Genomic DNA, 16,920 nt, shown 5'->3' with positions numbered 1-16,920 from the left:
CTGAAACAGGAAAAGTGTGCATGGAGGCACAGAAGGAGAAAGAAAATCACTGCTCACCGTTACAATTTAGCTGTGATCAGGTGATTGCAGAAATGGGAACAGACTGTGAAAAGGTACAGACTCGATGATCCAGTGGGTCTCTTCCAACCTGGTTATTCTATGATTCTATGATTCTATGATTCTAAGGTCTTTCAGGCTTACAAAATAAGGAAAGGGAAGAAATTCACCAAGTGAAAATTCTTGAAGGGAGATGCGATATGGGTAGATAGCACCGTCTAGGTGACATTCTCACTCACAGTACTCCTGCACTTTTTTTTAACCAATTATTAAAGAAATCTTGGTCTTGAAAACAAAAAGCCATAGCTAGGGATATATAGACAGTGGCTGCCCTCATTTTAACATGGCCAGACAGACATGAACCACTGTGAGTATCATCAAGTGTTCAGCAGTGTCCACGTGTAACAATCCTACACAAGGCGAAAGTTTGGGTGCCCTATTCTTGGAGATTTCCGCTTTGGAAGGACCCTTCTCCTTTTTCTTTCCACCACTGAAAAAAAATAATGGCTTTCAGTGGAATTTTGCCAGGTCTAGGTTTTCCTGCCTGCTCTCCAGCTGAGAGAGATTTAGTCTTCAAAGTAAAGAATTATCAGGAGCTAGATAAGGAAGGAATGAGCAAAGCCATCAAGGATGGATCACGTCCCGACAGGAAGATAGGAAAATGGAAGTGTGGTTGCCTGAGGGTAACCTAAAACAAAGTAGCATGGTAAAAATCACACCCCTGGATGGAGACCTTACATGCTAATGTCAGATTGCCTCTGTACAATGAATGCATGTTGTGTAAGATCTTCTCAGCCACTAATCAGAGCATGTGCAGGAGGACACCAGTTCTATAATTCAAAGGCAACCAGTCAAAGAGTATTGCACAACTTTTTCTTGGTATATAAGTCTATAACCCCTGAGGGGGGCGTGCAGGCTTTGTGAATCATTGCCTGCCACCCCTTTTCTGGACAGAACTGGATTAAAAGGTTGGAAGGTGGATCTCAACTCCGTGTGCTCATTGGCCAATGTGCACCGGGCTTGCACCTACACCTGGACTGAGGGACACAGAAGGAAGAAGACCTTTACTTGTGGTTTGCTATGGGGCAGGGGACACTACAAATGAAATAGGACCTAGGCATCTGATGACAGCTTTTTCAGCTAGATTTTTGGGTTGCCTGCCGAGCTGGGCTTGCAGCTGGCTGGCCCAACTGCCCTCCTTCCCGGTGTCTCTCACTGAGAGCAGAACATGCCTTCTGCTGACTCTGGTTGCCATTTTGAATGCAGCAGGGTATAATGGAGACAAGTCAGGCATAACGCCAGCCACCCTTGGGAATGATTAAAGAGCAAGTAGAAAAGGATAGAAGTGAAGAAAAATGGGCTGACAGTTAGGACACGGTAGATTTGGAGCAAATTATTCCCCTCTCTCCACCTCACCCCAGCCCAGTGCCCAGGACAGTGCAGCAGCCGTGCATCTTTTTCAGCTCTGCCCAAAAGCAGCAGCATCTCAACCACTGTGTACGCTGGGAACAAAATCCCCAGAACATGTACAATATCCCTATTGTGCATGGATTTGCAGACTGATTATTCAGAGCATAGCCAAGGAAAGGTAAGACTATGACCCATTGTTTTCATGTGATCAATTGAATACTATCATTTGCATTTAAAACGCTCTGAATTCACACTGTCAACATGCCAAACAGCTGCTCGGGCTTTTCAGCATTCCATGGTGACAATCACACTATCGTACATCATTGGCACCAGGATTTGCAATACTCTCAGTGTCAAAATTTTGTGGTTTTTTTTTTTTTTTTAAAGAGCTCCCCCCCCCCTTTCAAATACCCAAACCTGTGAAAAATCCGCTTTTAAAATGATCGTGTTCAATGTTGCTAAGCAGGCCTTCACAGATGCCAACATATCAAAATTCATCTCTTTTCTTCCTCTTCTACAATTAAAAGGTAGTTAAGAAAGAGGCTGTTCCTGATAGACCCACCTTCTGTTTTCTCCTTTGTATACGTATTATTCATTAGCAGTCTAATAAGAGTTTCAAAATGCTCTGTGCCTCTGCCAGCAGGGCATATGTATGTAGACATGTGCTTGTGACAGATAAGTACATAAACAGCATATTGGCACCAGAAAGACATCTGTGCCTAGAAAAACGCTTGTGATATGTACATAAATGACATTTTAGCTCTAGTCAAGTCCTTGTGGCTTTGAGAGGAATATGTGACTGTACTCTTCTCTGTGAATACTGAAAAGGTGCATCTTAGAAGGGAAAGTATTTTAGAGGTTTACGGAGAGTCGGAGGAAGAGCTCAGATGTGGGAAGTCACCTCTCGGGGACAGCCACGGTTGCAGACCCAGCTCTGCCAGGCTGCAGCATGCAGAGCAGTCTTACTGGGGCAATTGTGGGTGGCTGCTGCCCCGCTCCAGGGGAAGTACCCGGCACCCCAAAAATCTGATTCCATACCTCTGTGTGGGGTTTGCCATGAGGGGTGGAATGAGTCTGGTCAAGGTGATGCAGCTCCTGGCTGGGAAGGGGATTAAATCTTGGCCCAAAGACTGAAAAGTCAGAGGGTGATCCTGGGTGTGGAGACAGGGGGAATGCTCCCTGCTACCTACGTTTAATTATCTGGCTGACAATTCCTAATACAATCACTTCACCACAACAGAAAAGGGACATTTTGATCTGTTACAGGAGGTCACCAAGCATCTTGTCTCCTGGGATCCTTTCCGGATTGCACAGCAGGACCCTTTGTAGGTCTACTCCAATTACTTGGCTTAGCCTCATAATGTCTCAGCTTACCCGTTCATGGTGACATTTACCTATTTTCTAGCATTTATTAGTGCTGACAAAGTTGTTGTGGCCAGGAGCCTATAGTTGAGAGATTTGTGGGAGTCCCAGGAAAACCTGGAGAATATTTGCATCTAGTCTTACATAGGAGAGATGCAAAATTAGAGGCACTTTAGTATTCACCACTTACATACAGATGTAAATGTGGACTGAGGTCCCTGATTTTGGGGCCTTGAGTCAGAGTCTTAGATATATTTGATATCTGAGCTCCCATGGGAGCACTTATGTCCCAGTGAAATCACCCCAAGTGGGGAACTTAAGTTTAAGGACTGGGTTCAAGAATGTCTTTCCTAAGCTTGCTCCGGGAGATATGGGTGCCCCAGCATGCTCTGTTCCTCGCCTTCTGCAATTATAGGTTTAATTTGATCCAGTAAAGCAAATCCTTAAAGGAAATAAGTGTCTGAAGCTGCCATTGCCTCCAGGTCCATTAGACTCACCTGGGCTGGATTATCACAGAATCACAGAATCACAGAATAACCAGGTTGGAAGAGACCCACCGGATCATCGAGTCCAACCGTTCCCATCAAACACTAAACAGTTATGAAACAGCAGCTGCAGCTGCGTGAAAGCCTTCTGGGCCATGGCTTTAACATGCACATCAGGGTGTTCACTGCTGTTCACAAGCTTGCCCGTGGTGAAAATGGCATCACTGCTTTGAGTCTTACATAAAGAGGAGAGAAGCATTCCTTGGTGCAAATCAGAATAGATATTTGGACTTTGCTGGAGCCTGTCAGTTGATGTGACCTGAGCACGCAACTCCCTGGGTGGATAGGGGTCTCACACCTCCAACATAGTGAATGGAGCCACAGTGGTGGATGAGCTGTTATTTGTCTGAAAAAAAATATTCGGGGGAAAAATGTCTCAAATCATTCTCATTTTGCATGTGATTTTTCCTACATATGTTTCTAATCATTAAGAAATTCTGTAGCTTAAATAATGCTCTGAAAGTACGGTAACTGTTGGACTACATTCTGTTGTAACCTTATTGAATTTCACTTCTCTGGAAAAAATAATGGGATACTATATCTTGAAAAACAAATGGTAATTGCATTTTTAACAGAATGTTTCTCTTTGTGTTTCAAAACCTTCTGCACACAGTTAGACATCTAGCCAGGGAAGAAGGTACAAAGCATATGGGCCAATTTCTGTCTGTTGGCTGTTCAAGATGCCTTAATATTCAAGCAGTGATATGTGTGTGTCCATGCAATATGGCATAATTTATCTGCTCTGTACCCATAAGCTCAGGTGAGGTGATCAGAAAGTTGTGTACTGGGGTCAGAAGAGGGGAACATGGGTTTACATCCTGCTCACTATTAGATGCATGGGTGTACATCTTTATCTCATATTAATTCAAATTTTGACTATTTGGACCACAGAAGACCAATGTTCCTGTGTTCATGGTACTCGTGAGAGACACAGATTCATCTTCCAAGTGACCAGGATCATATAGCTAATGTTCTTGTCAAGACTGCTAAAACAGGAATTGTCCAACACTTTTTTACTGCCCATGCACCATGGCGATAAGAATTCCTCAGAGCTTTGGGGATTTGCACATCACCATGTGCTGGGAACTGATTTGATTAAAGCCTGGGACCCAAAATAGCATCGTAGCAATGCAGTTTGGTAACATGGTGGTGTTATTGTCTACCAAGGTTAGGAAAGTCCCAGTAATACTGGAGTGCTCTTCCCTAATTTCTAGTAAATCTGGTGTGTTAAGACTTTGTGAAGACATACATTTGGACATGTGAAGCTTCAAGGCAAAGTAATAGGCTTGAGGCTTCTGACTGACAAGACACATGTGAGTACATGCAAAATGTGCTCCTCCTGCTAAAAATAACATTTCTCCTGTCAACCACGATGCATCCACCCCCACAACACCACCCAGAAGAACACATTAACACCTTGGCTTTGCACGTAGCCCGATTCACAGCAGCCACAAGTGGTAGAGGGATCTGCACTCTGTGTGCACGCTGACAAATCATATGGCATAGCGAAGAACAGAGGAGTGAAACTGGGCTAGCAGAAGTTGACGCCTTATCATCACAGTCCCTTTGAGCATGCTGTAGGCTGACACCTCCACCAACCGAGTCATCTCCCTGATGCCAGGATGAAGAGCACGAGCCCACTATCCTGATTTAGCCTCTGGTAAGCAAAGCTTGGCTTGCTACACTGGGAAGGGTGGAATAACTGCATTGATGCAAATGGGTACAGGAACATCATGGTTACATGAACATGGGGATAAGCAAAGCATGTCCAGCCACTGCTGCTCGCAGCTGTGCTATGATGACATGTAAAATGTACTTTACAGCCCAGTGATGTGAGATGTTTCTCCCATTACTACTTCCCATTTGATGCCTAATACCATCCAGAAAATTATAAATAATATTTCAAATCAAGAAGTGTTGGGTTGCAGGTAGGTAATACCATTTAAAAAAGAGTACTGCAATAACTGTGGTGGATGTCTGTCACACAGCCTGTGTGTGCTTCTGTTGGCAGGGCCATCACCAAGGCAATGAAAGGTATGGACAGCAAAGCTTTTAAAAGTGGTGAAAGGCTAGAAAATACCATTTTTCCACCCAGATTATTACTTTGTATGAATATTTATTTTCCTGAAAAATTAAAACTTTCTGAAAAATGTTGATAATAATAAAAATTTACCATTCTTCTGAACTTCTTACCATAACTTCCAGGCAAATAATTTGGAAGCTTGTTATTGACTGTTTTGCTTCAGTACAGATTTAGATAGAAATCAAGGTAAATCTCTTAAAAAGGGAAGGAAAAAAAAAAAGAAGAAGACCTGGATACAAGTTGTAACTAAGATATTGGCAGGCAATGTGAGGTTGAATCATGGTCACAAAGGTCACTGTCAGTCCACTGTAGCCTTCCCCTACGACAACATGAAGCTTTATTCAAAGAAGATTTTCAGAAAACCCAGGAGATTTAAATGCATAAGTTCCAATCTCTCCTTTAGCTGGCAAGCACATGAGCCTACATTCTCACTCTTGAAATTAAGCTCTTTAACTCTTGTTTAAGTGGCTGGGCAGAGCCCTGGGCTCTCACAGTGCTTCCCTTGTGTGAACTTCACCTGATGACTCTGGCAAAGCTGCGTAGGCTTTGGTGGCCACTGAAGCATCCAGCCATTTGCAGATGGTGCTTAGTACTTAACAGGATCAGCCCCTTAGCAACTTGTATGGTGTCCATCACCTCAGATGCCTTACTGTTTTTTAAATTACGCAACGCCCACCATATGGAATTAGGCAAGTAAGCTGCTTTCACCTAACCTCAAATGTTTGCAGTGCTTATTATCACAGCTAGGTGTCTGTATAAAGGAGCTCCTTGTTAAAGGCAGAAAGGAGGAATATTCTTCCATAAAAAAGATCAGGGAGTTGACAGAGATGTAAAGCTAAGGGATTGCAAGTTTGCTTTGTTTGGCCAAGCTTCTGAGGTTTTGGGGTCGTTTTTGGAGATGCTGGTGTTTAAACTTAGTTATTTAGCAGGTGGTTTGGCAGTAGCTGTACAGGAGAAAGCAGCTAACCCATGGCAAGTCGTATCCCCAGTGAGCTATAAGCATCTTAGTTTATTTTGTTTTCTTTCCAGGCCTGTCTTACTCCTGCTTTAGCAAACCTAACACCAACATCAAGTCCCTTCTGGGGTGAAAATCCATGAGTTCATCAGCCAAGATGAAGCTTCAGTTTTGGCCTGATTTGGTTTCTCCCTTGGAAAAGCTGAATGGTTGGATGCTCTTGGTGGTTCTGGTCATGTTTCTTTTGATTATTGACCTTGTGAGAAAGAGACGACCCAGGAATTTCCCTCCAGGGCCACAACTGTTTCCTCTCATGGGAACCTATGTGGACTTCAAGCAGCCTCTCCATCTTGCCCTGCAGAAGGTAAGAGCTCCATGGATATTTCTCTTACTAACAATATTGGCACCAAACCTACGAAACAAAGGTGGCCTCTGAAGAACTAGCCATATTATAACCATGTGTGATTAGGCGACCCTTCTTGGTTTTATCTTTTTCTATCACCTTCTTTTCCATGGGAGTAGGAAGGTCCAGTGGGAAAGAAAACCGTAATGCAGGAAGATGTACATGTTGTCCTCTTTCTTCCCACTTGACCATGACCATTTTCTGCTGGAGCCTGAGAAGCGTTTGGAGCAGCTGGGCCAGGCTGGGGGATAGAAATTAACTGTTTGGACTGTGAGGATCAACTCTGGAAATTGTCTTGTCGTTGTCTTTGCTCAGAGGAAAATGATTTGCCCCATTGCATCTGAAAGAAACATTTAAGATCTTGAGTTAACTGTCCCTGGGGCTTCTACTGTGTCACAGAAAGAGGCAGTGATTGCTCTGGAAAGGTTTCCAGAGCTTTGAATCCCACCAAAGCCAACAAGAGAGAGCTATTTTATGCACGCTGAGTACACTGCTTTGAAAAAAGTGGAAATATCCTTTCTGGTGACTATTTATCTCCTGCTTTTACTTGGCAGGCTGACCTCAGCCAACATACCCCAGATTTTCACAGGCCACTAGCACAGGTGTCCCCTAGGGGAAGGTGTCACCCTTGGGGGAGGCTGAGGCAGCACGCTCAGGATATTTTGTCAAAACACACAATTATTATTAATAAAATTAGTAGCATTCATTTACATGCATATAATAACTGAGACACCCATTTGAGCCCAGACAGGTTTCACAAGTCACTACAGCAGTTCAGGGTGACTATGCATGTTCCTTCATGTAGATTCATACTGAGAAAAGCATGGCCTGAGCTCCTTGTCAGAGCAGGGCCCAAGAGATTATATGATCAATCTTGGCTCTTCTGCATCAGGGAGTTGAATGCTGCAGAGGAGACACTAACGCTAACAAAGTTCATGCAAAGAAAATGTCTATAATTTGGCCATAAATACATTCAGGCTTAAAATTAGAAGCAGGCTTCTAGCCATCAGCAGTTGGAACCACTTTCTAAACGAGATAGATGGAGCAAGAAACTACAAAACTTGAGATGTAAAGTTGATAAAAGAGATTATTTGTTGTGCTTCACCCCTCAGCAGCAAGACCCTGGGTGTGATGACTCAGGTGGTGACTTCTGCTCCTGCACCTTTCCTGAAGAAAAGAGGTGGAGCAGATGCTCATCAGTTACAAAGCAAGTAATGTCCTTGTTAGGAGTCAAAATGCTGCAGCCTCCCAGTGAAACCCAGATCATACCTACTATCAAATATAAGCAAACTATATCTCACACACAACAGCTTTCTAGCATTTTTTATGCCACTTCTAGCCTTCGAGAACGGTTTAGGTGCGACCTGCAGACTTGGATTTGGGGTTTTTTTTTAAGTCTCCTTGCTCCAAGCAGGACTAAATTAAAAGTTAGATGTCATTTCTCGAGGTCCTGTCCAGGTGAGTTTTTAAAAATCCTTCTTCTTGCTCTCAGAGGTGATGAACTCTCTTTCAGCTTATTGGTCAGTATGGGAATATCTTCAGCGTGCAGTTTGGAAGTCTGACTTTTGTGGTAGTCAATGGATACCAAATGGTGAGAGAAGCTCTTGTCCACCAGGCTGAAATATTTGCAGATCGGCCAAATATTCCACTACTCCAAGAAATATTTAAAGGCTTTGGTAAGCACAACTACCAGGATCTTTGTATATTTTTTTTCATCTGTTTGCAATGATAACAATTACAGTGAAAGAATTAGGCTGAATTCAGCCCTTGCTAACTGCACTCAGAAAAGTTTGCATAGGAGGAAGCAAAAACTGAATTCAGTCTAAGAATCTCACAGGTGTGCGTATTAATCTCTCTGGGATAATGATGGGATCAAAGTCAGGTCTTGATGAAAGAGGAGAAACAAATGCAAGCTGCCCAATGATCGATACATTTGAAGAGTTTTCCCCTTGGTTTTAATTTCTCCTTTACTTTTTCTCCTTCGGTTGCATATAGCTGTAGAGACAGGGTATGGTGCTCCTGCCTGCAGCTCTGCCAACAGCGTGATAGTACTTATAGTATTTTGGCTTACACCTTTTTTTCCCACGCAAAGTGACAAAGTAGGAGATTAAAGCAAATCCATAAAGCTAGATCTTTAGCATAAGCCAGTTACTGTTGAATTTTAATTCCCAGGCAAAGCTATAGGATTTTTTTTCAGTGTCTATGGGGTTTGTTTGCTTCGGTTTGGGGTTTTTGTTTGAGACAAATGGCTATTTCTAATTCCTATCACTCGTATGTGACCCAGAGCGAGGTTTGTTCACTTCTTTTTTCCACTTACAGGTCTCATATCATCAAATGGGCACATCTGGAGGCAACAGAGAAAGTTTGCTTCAGCAACACTGAGAAGCATTGCTGTAAGTTTTGAGGAAAAAGTGCAAGAGGAGAGCCGGTACCTTGTGGAGACAATTGAGGAGGAGAAAGGTGAGCAGTTAAGGAACAGCACCGTGCCCAAAGCGTCCAGCTAAATGAACAACAAGAAGTAATGATGCAGTTCCTAACATGCAAAACATTTTTCAATAGCTCGAATTTCTATCTCACACTTCCAGACTGAGCCTTTTAGCACTTCTTTTAGTCCTCAGGCCTACTGTTTTAGTTCTTCCTTATTAATATCAAGCAAATATATACTAGGTGTTTATTAAAACTTGCATGTTTATATGGCTAAGAAAGTCTTTCCTATGTACTGCAAAGGGATAAATGAAGCTCTCCTGCTATCAGGCATGTATGCTCAGAGGCTTAGTTAACCTCTGCCTGTCCTTGGTTTTGCAAAGTATTTTAAAACTTGTTTAGTCAGGCTTTCCTTTTGTATCATGCACAGATGAAGCGTGTGCCTTGCTCTTTTATGGTCCAGCTTTTAAGAACTGCCAGAGGGATATTAGTAAGAATAATTTGTATGTTGGTACATGGGTGATGTTGCACTTCAGCTTTAAATAGAAGCAGATGGGGTTTAGCTAATTCTATGGAGCTATATATAGTAAACAAGAAAGATCTAAATAGGAATTGTGAAATTATATACTGATCTTTCTCCATTTTAATTGCTGTTGGACTGAACGGGCCAAATACTTCATGTTGCCAATTGATTATAGCCCTTTATAGTCCTAATCAATAAACTAATTAAGCTGCTGGTTTCGGCTTTTCTTCCCATTAGTAATGACAAATAGTGATCATGTCCATCACTCTAATATCTGAGCACCAGCCCAGTTTAATTGCTTTCTTGAAGAGTGGAGAGATCAGCAGTCCTGTGGAGAGTGCCTTGCATTTCAAAGCAACGCTCCCCAGCATACTGACAGCAGCTCAGGGCTGGACTGGATTCATTACTGATCTTAGTCTCTCATATCACAGCAAGTATCTCTCCAGGCTGCCTAAATGTGCCCTAGGAGATGGCAGTCTAGGCTTGATAGCTCTCCCAAGGAATGCAGACGTAACAAATGTCACAACACACTTTGCTCTTTTAGGAACTGATGTGCATCCTGTCTACGGGCCATTTGAGTTATTGCTGGATTCCATAGGCAGCCACAAAGACTTGCAATCCTCTTCCTCTCCTGTCTCTCCTGTCCCATTTGATTTCTTTGTGGTGGAAAGCTAAAAGCCAGTGCAATGGCATTTTTTTCACTGTGGTTTGTCCTGAGCTCACTGCCCTAGGCTAAGCTTTGAGGAACCCTCTCTTGGTTTAAGACTAGCACCAAAAATATGTTGAAGCAAACAAGCCCAACAGCCATAGCACAGGATCCTAACGGTCGTTTTCTCAGGAAAATGGTCCAAATCCTGCATTGGCAGGTCTTTATGAACATCAGGGTGTGCCAGCAGCCTGTGCTAGAGACAGCAAGGGATGTCCTCGGAGAAAGGATGTTACGGCACACAACGTCCAGCCTCAAGCAGGATACTGGAGGTGATGGGGGTTGCAGGGACTCCAGTACATGGGGTGAAGCCTTAGCATCACAAGGGGTGAAAGCTGGTAACGTGCCACCCCTGCTTCACAACTATTGATCTGGCAGAGAATGTGGGCTTGACTGAGACTTTAAAGAAAAAAAAAAAAAAGAAAGTTGTCTTTCATTTTATTTCCTCCAGGACAACCATTTGACCCTCATTACAAAATTAATTGTGCTGTTTCAAACATCATCTGTTCCATAACTTTTGGGAACCGCTTCGACTACCATGACAACAGTTTCCAGGAATTACTGCACTCACTGGCTGAAACGCTGCTGCTCATCGGAAGTTTCTGGGGCCAGGTAAAGCCAGTTGGATGCTTTTCTAGCTTCAGCTTTTCCCTGTTGAAAAAGAGTCATGTTATAAGGGAGATGACCATAGGTATTGTTTTACATTAGACTGATTTTTTACAAAAAATCCATCAGGAAAGCAAGGAAGTAAGTTAAAATTATTGAGGCACATCATAGAGAAAAAACACTGCAAGATTGTAAAACCACTCTCATGCCTGACATAAGGACGAGGTGCTAAGGGGCATGGTTTAGTGTTTGATAGGAACGGTTGGACTTGATGATCCGGTGGGTCTCTTCCAACCTGGTTATTCTATGATTCTATAACCAAAGAACAATGGGAAAAACTTCAAAAATCTATGCTTCTACAGAAAAAAAAAAGAGTCAATTAGTAGAAGTCTCAGTGAAAATTTCTTTCTTTTCCCCCACCCCAACCATTTTCTCAAATAACTTCATTTATTGCAAAAATTGCCTGAGAGTCCAGGCTTATAACAAAAATAGGTGGATTTGGGGACATAGCTTCTCAATGGCCCCACACTACAGGTCAGGTCTGATCACTGTTCCCTCCAAGGACCCCAGCACCAAGGTGCTCCTGTGCATCCACACCAATTTCTGAGTGGTGGCCATGTCACTTTTGCCCTTCACATTAGGTGGTAGCTTTGGCTACCCAATATTAGCAGACTTTAGCAGCAGAAAACATCTAGCCAATTCTTACCTTGTTTGTACTTGTAACTGTGTAACTAAACCGACCTTTTCAGCAAAACTGATATTTTTCCCTGGTAGCAAGCAGAGCTAATAATTTGTACTATTGTGTCAACTATGATACTTGCTCTTTTTTAACTCAAGAAATGCTCTTTTGCTCTGTTTGATTTCTCACCAGCTATATAATGCTTTTCCTTTGGTTATGAGATGGCTGCCAGGGCCCTTTAGGAAAATCTTCAGGCACTGGGAAAAACTTCAATGTTTTGTGAAAGCAGTGATAGCAAAGCACAAGGAGGAATTGGACCAGTCTGAAGCAGCAGATTATATTGACTGTTACCTGAAGGAAATAGAAAAGGTAAGAGGGGAACACCTAAAGCCACATAAAGCTTAACCCATAACATGAGCAGGCAAGACTCAAGGCTGTTTTTTCCAGAGGAGCTCATACCTCCCACATTGCCTTCTCCTCTCTACCTCTTCCACATCAAACTTTTTAGCAACAGCAGGAGCCTCATCACTTTGAAACCACACAGGTTTTTGCTGTTTTTTTTTTTCATTTGAAAGTATTTACACTTTGTCTTCTTCCATTTTTCCTTCTGTCATACAGCGTAGGAGGACTCAAAGGGAACATGTGCATGTTTCTATGAGAGCTCGCAGGCCTGTGCTATTGTGAAACTTCACATTTAAAAATGCTACCTATATTCAAAAGTCACTCTACAGCAAAAGGGGGGGAGGGTCTTTCAAAGCATTCCACCAGGCTTGTAATGCAATGAAAGTAAGGGGAAGGAATTTTCAAGTCCAGTGGTGATGGATAATAAAAAAGCAGCAGGACTGGATGATTTTGAACTGCGTTCTTGAAATCAACTTCTCCATAATAAGAGTTTTCATTTCCATGCTTTTCCCCAAGTTTAAGGGTGACACCAGCTCATGCTTCCATGAGGAAAACCTGCTTTGCTCCACCCTGGACCTCTTCTTAACTGGGACTGAGACAACAGCAACTGCCATCCGTTGGGCTTTGCTTTACATGGCCGTGTACCCTCACATTCAAGGTAGAGCCTCTTATGGGTCCTTTGTTTAACACAAAACCAGACAAGTGAAACCCAGCAAATGGAGCTTTTTCCATCTTTATCACATGTAGGACATGCCTATGCACCAGGTTTCTTATTGGGAACCTTTTGAGAACAGATCTCTTTTTTTTTGTTTGCTTTTCGTAGAGAAAGTGCAGCTTGAAATCGACACAGTGATTGGCCAGTCCCGCCAGCCCGCTATGGCTGACAAGGAGAACATGCCGTACACCAGCGCGGTGCTGAGTGAGGTCCTGCGGATGGGCAACATCGTGCCACTGGGGGTGCCTCGGATGTCCACCAGTGACACCACCCTGGCCGGCTTCCACCTGCCCAAAGTACTTGGAGACCACCACCTCTCCAACTGCCCCACCAGAGGGAGATCTTCATGGTCCAAGTCCTAAATCTCATCCAGAGGGCAGTCAGCCAGCAGGATCTTATGAAGATATCACAGTTATACAGAAAATACAAGCCCTCCTGATGGATGTTGTAGGGGTCTTATAGGTCTCAGCTCCTTATGAGGAGAATTGTGAGATCCTACAATGTTGATTATAATTTTACAAGGTTTATCTCTTAAATTTTATACAAGATGCCCTCCAGGCATTGTGGGAATAGAGTGCCAAGAAACACAGGAAAGCAAGCAGTTTGCATTTGTTAAATCTACAGAGTACAAAAAAATCATCAATTAAAAGTAGCACTCAATAAAAGCCAGGTAATAGGTATTGATGCACACACACTGTTCTGGCATTCTGAAAGCAAATATGAGGTTTAGATACATCCAGTCTCGTCCATGTATGTAGTTGGTTGCATCAAGGACAACTGAAGAAATCTGGGCATTCTGCTCCACACTGATCAAAATATTTTTCTTTTTCTGATGGAGGATGTGGAGATAAACCAGATCATGGGTTTGTTTTGTTTGGGCTTTTTTTAAGGCACAATAAAGTGGATCAATTGAAAATTATTTGGTTAAATTGCTTCAAATTACTATAGGAAACACAATCTTATCAATTTCAAGATGGTTTATATTATCATCACCAGTGACAGCAGCACAGATCAACACTAGAGTGACATAGCGGAGCACAGAAGTGTACAATCCTGTAGGCTTTCACTATCATTTAATTACATAGTTTAGGAAAAAAACATTTTCCCTTAAAAAAAACCCCACCAAAATAGTTTACATTGAGTGTGGAACAGAGCTAATGATAAACTATTCTGACAACACATTGTTTTTTCTTCGTCATGTAATCACCCTTTTTCTCCACCTGTTGCAGGGCACCACCCTGATGACCAGCCTGACTTCGATAATGTTCGACAAAAATGTGTGGGAGACTCCAGACACCTTTAATCCTGAACATTTCCTGGAAAATGGCCAGTATAGGAAGCGGGAGGCTTTTCTGCCCTTCTCTGCAGGTAGGATGATGGGTGGGGCGATGATTTTCTTTTTTGCGATGCTTTCCTCCCTCCCTGCCCTCAAGTCCCAAGACACCCCTTCCAGAGTAGGGGGTAATGCTTCTTGTCCAGTTTTCAGTCCATCCCCACACTGAAAATCCCAGTAACAGTTGATACTGACTGCTCAGAGCAGGAAAAGCAATTTGTTATTGCAAGATATAAAAATTAAGGTTTTTTCCTCTTGTGCAAGTTTTGTAAATGTTGGGGGTTTTTTTCACCAATTTTCCCTCTTCATCCATTCAAACAACCATCACGGTTTGCTAAGCAGTAAACTTCTAAGGAAGGTTTCTGCAAAATGTGTGGGTGAACATTGCCACCTAACCTTTCGAGGAAGAAAAGCTCCCATAGACTGTGCAATGCAGCATCCAGGAAAGGAGCCCAAGAGGTGGTTCAAGATAGCTGGGGACTCATTGGGGTTAATTTTGCTTCTTTTCCAGGCAAGCGGGCTTGTCCTGGGGAGCAGCTCGCCAGGACCGAGCTCTTCATCTTCTTCACAGCCCTCCTGCAGAAGTTCACCTTCCAGGCACCAGCAGACATGGTGCTGACCTTCGCCTTCACGCTCAGCCTCACACGCTGCCCCAAGCCCTTCCAGATCTGTGCGCTGCCTCGTGACTGAGGCCGCTATGGGGCCATCCCATGGCTCCCTGCTTCAGCCATCCCCTTAAAGCTGGGAAGTGTCCCTTCTCCCATACACCCCATAGATTTTGGGCCAAAATGATGGGTCATGGACGCATAGCAGCCACCAACGTGCAGGTGGCAGTGAGAAGGGCAGGAGCGCCACACTCTGTACACTGCAATGAGAAAAACCCTTGGGGCTCTTCCCTTCATCTCCTGTCTCCTTCCCGCTTCTGGAGCTGCTTGATAAAATGCATGGATTTAAAAGCCTCGTTACTTAATTTCAGCCATTAGCACCTCCCAGGGAAGTGTCTGCCAGCTGCAAAACCATGGGGACAGTTGAGCCCACAGTGGCTTTTCCATAGGGATTATGTCCACCACCCAGAGACCATTTAGCAACCCTCAAATCCCAACACTGCAGCACCCTGAGTGGCCATGGGCTGTTTTCTAAGGTCTCCCTGGTTGGTAGGGGCAGCTGGCATTGGACATGCAACCTCTGGGTTCATGCCTCAGTGGTAACTTGGACTTCCAGGTGGACATGGCTGATCCTGAGGCTCGGATGCCCTTGCTTGAATGTACATTCCCCACACCATCGTGTCGCCGGTTTGCAATGGAAATAGAGCTCCTTGCAAAAGCACCATGCAGGTTTTTTAATATCATACATATATGGAAGTTTTATTAGGAGGCTACAGTGTGGTAGAAGCAGCTTCTGTGATAGGCCAGCCTAAGTGGAATGGCAAAGGAGCCACGCCTCCAGGTAAAACATGGCTATAAAACGCAGAATTGCAAGGGTATAAGTGGGAAATGTTTATCAAAATGGTTTGCTGTAGTAAAATACATAGCGGGAAATAAAAATTGGAAGAAAATAATTTAAAAGGGTTGTTCAGTAGTAGTTTAGTCAAAGCCCAACAGAACAAGAAGCAGCAGAGAGTGTCAGAAGGGTCATGCCCCAAGTGGCTTGCTGCTAACCATCAGGAAGGCAGTGGCAGTGTGGAGGCTTTGTGATGGGAAGTTGCAAGCTCTCCCGCTTCTCTTCTGCTTCTGGCAAAGATTTCTGACCATGCTTGATGGGCATGTCCATCACGTGGGGCCGAGGAGATGTGTCGGGGGCATGGTACCACCTGGGATGGAACTGTTTCTGCCCATTCAAGGGTCTCTTTGGAAAAGGGTTAATTAAATATGCAGCTTGTAGAGAACTGATGGGTCCAAGAATTAATGCTTAGAAATGCGGTCTCCTGTGTGCCTTTTTTGGAAAACAGTCACAGCAAAGATTTTTAACATTTTTTTTTTTTTTAATTCTCACCTTTCACAAGTGACTTTTCTGTGTGCTCAAATGTAGGATGCTGAATAGTTAACAGGAAAATGGGATTAAATCGCGTTTCATTTCCTCCAGCTTTAGCCTTCATCTCTGGCAATAACCGCATTTGCTGTGTTACAAAGCAATCACTGTGCAGTGGCAGATTTATGCCACATGGGAGAGTCCTTTGCACATCACATCCCTGCCATGCTGGGCACACAGGGATTTCGTCAATGAGCTGTCCTTCTAACTGATCATTTTAATCCTATTGCATTTTTAATTAATGTTTCTCAGTTACGGGCTCTTTTGGGGTTGTTCTACTTTTTTTTTTTTTCTTTCTAAAAGAGAAAACATAAAAGAGTCGTTGACTTTTTTTCACCTATGAAGTTTTCAAAGCCATTCAGGACTAGACACTGGTTTCTCTCCACTTCTTTTATTTGCTTTGGTGTAGGTCTGACCTCTGCTATGCAGCCACAGGTCGTGTTATTTGTATTATTTGTAACAGCTTAGCAAACAAATGCTGGTATCTTCCATTTCAAAATTTCCCTTTCGCTGTTAATGTGGTACTTGTTCACAGAATCACTAGGTTGGAAAAGACCCACAGGATCATTGAGTCCAAGCATTCCTATCACGTTCCCTACTCATGTAAAGAATAAATGAAGAATAAATCTTCTTTTTCTTCTTTTTTTTTTTTTAATCCATTGGCATCCCCCCATTTTTAAAGTAATGAC

At 43.2% G+C, this 16,920-nt stretch overlaps 1 protein-coding gene across 2 annotated transcripts; it reads left to right on the top strand.

Moving 5' to 3' along the window:
* The first annotated feature begins 4,911 nt into the window (after positions 1–4,911).
* On the top strand, positions 4,912–15,270 carry LOC138723068 (cytochrome P450 2J2-like). 2 transcript variants are annotated; one of them, XM_069861926.1, is made up of 10 exons: positions 4,912–5,034; positions 6,487–6,776; positions 8,329–8,491; positions 9,135–9,275; positions 10,920–11,080; positions 11,946–12,122; positions 12,672–12,813; positions 12,979–13,166; positions 14,100–14,238; positions 14,715–15,270. In XM_069861926.1, the coding sequence occupies exons 2-10, from the start codon at positions 6,552–6,554 to the stop codon at positions 14,891–14,893; spliced, it is 1,515 nt and encodes a 504-aa protein (XP_069718027.1). In that variant the 5' UTR covers positions 4,912–5,034; positions 6,487–6,551; the 3' UTR covers positions 14,894–15,270. The 2 variants fall into 2 exon arrangements, with proteins under 2 accessions (XP_069718027.1, XP_069718026.1); XM_069861925.1 differs by lacking the exon at positions 4,912–5,034 and having other exon boundaries at positions 6,198–6,776.
* Positions 15,271–16,920: the final 1,650 nt, after the last annotated feature.

This window comes from Phaenicophaeus curvirostris, chromosome 8 (assembly GCF_032191515.1).
Source record: "Phaenicophaeus curvirostris isolate KB17595 chromosome 8, BPBGC_Pcur_1.0, whole genome shotgun sequence".
Taxonomy (NCBI): Eukaryota; Metazoa; Chordata; class Aves; order Cuculiformes; family Cuculidae; genus Phaenicophaeus; species Phaenicophaeus curvirostris.
This window is presented reverse-complemented; position numbering and strand designations above follow the sequence as displayed.

Bases quoted from the DNA above. Each gene is read 5' to 3' on its own strand.
- LOC138723068 (XM_069861926.1), top strand. From the start codon at position 6,552: ATGAGTTCATCAGCCAAGATGAAGCTTCAGTTTTGGCCTGATTTGGTT. The intron at 9,276-10,919 runs GTGAGCAGTTAA...TATTTCCTCCAG, and splicing joins GACAATTGAGGAGGAGAAAG to GACAACCATTTGACCCTCAT. The intron at 11,081-11,945 runs GTAAAGCCAGTT...ATTTCTCACCAG, and splicing joins TCGGAAGTTTCTGGGGCCAG to CTATATAATGCTTTTCCTTT.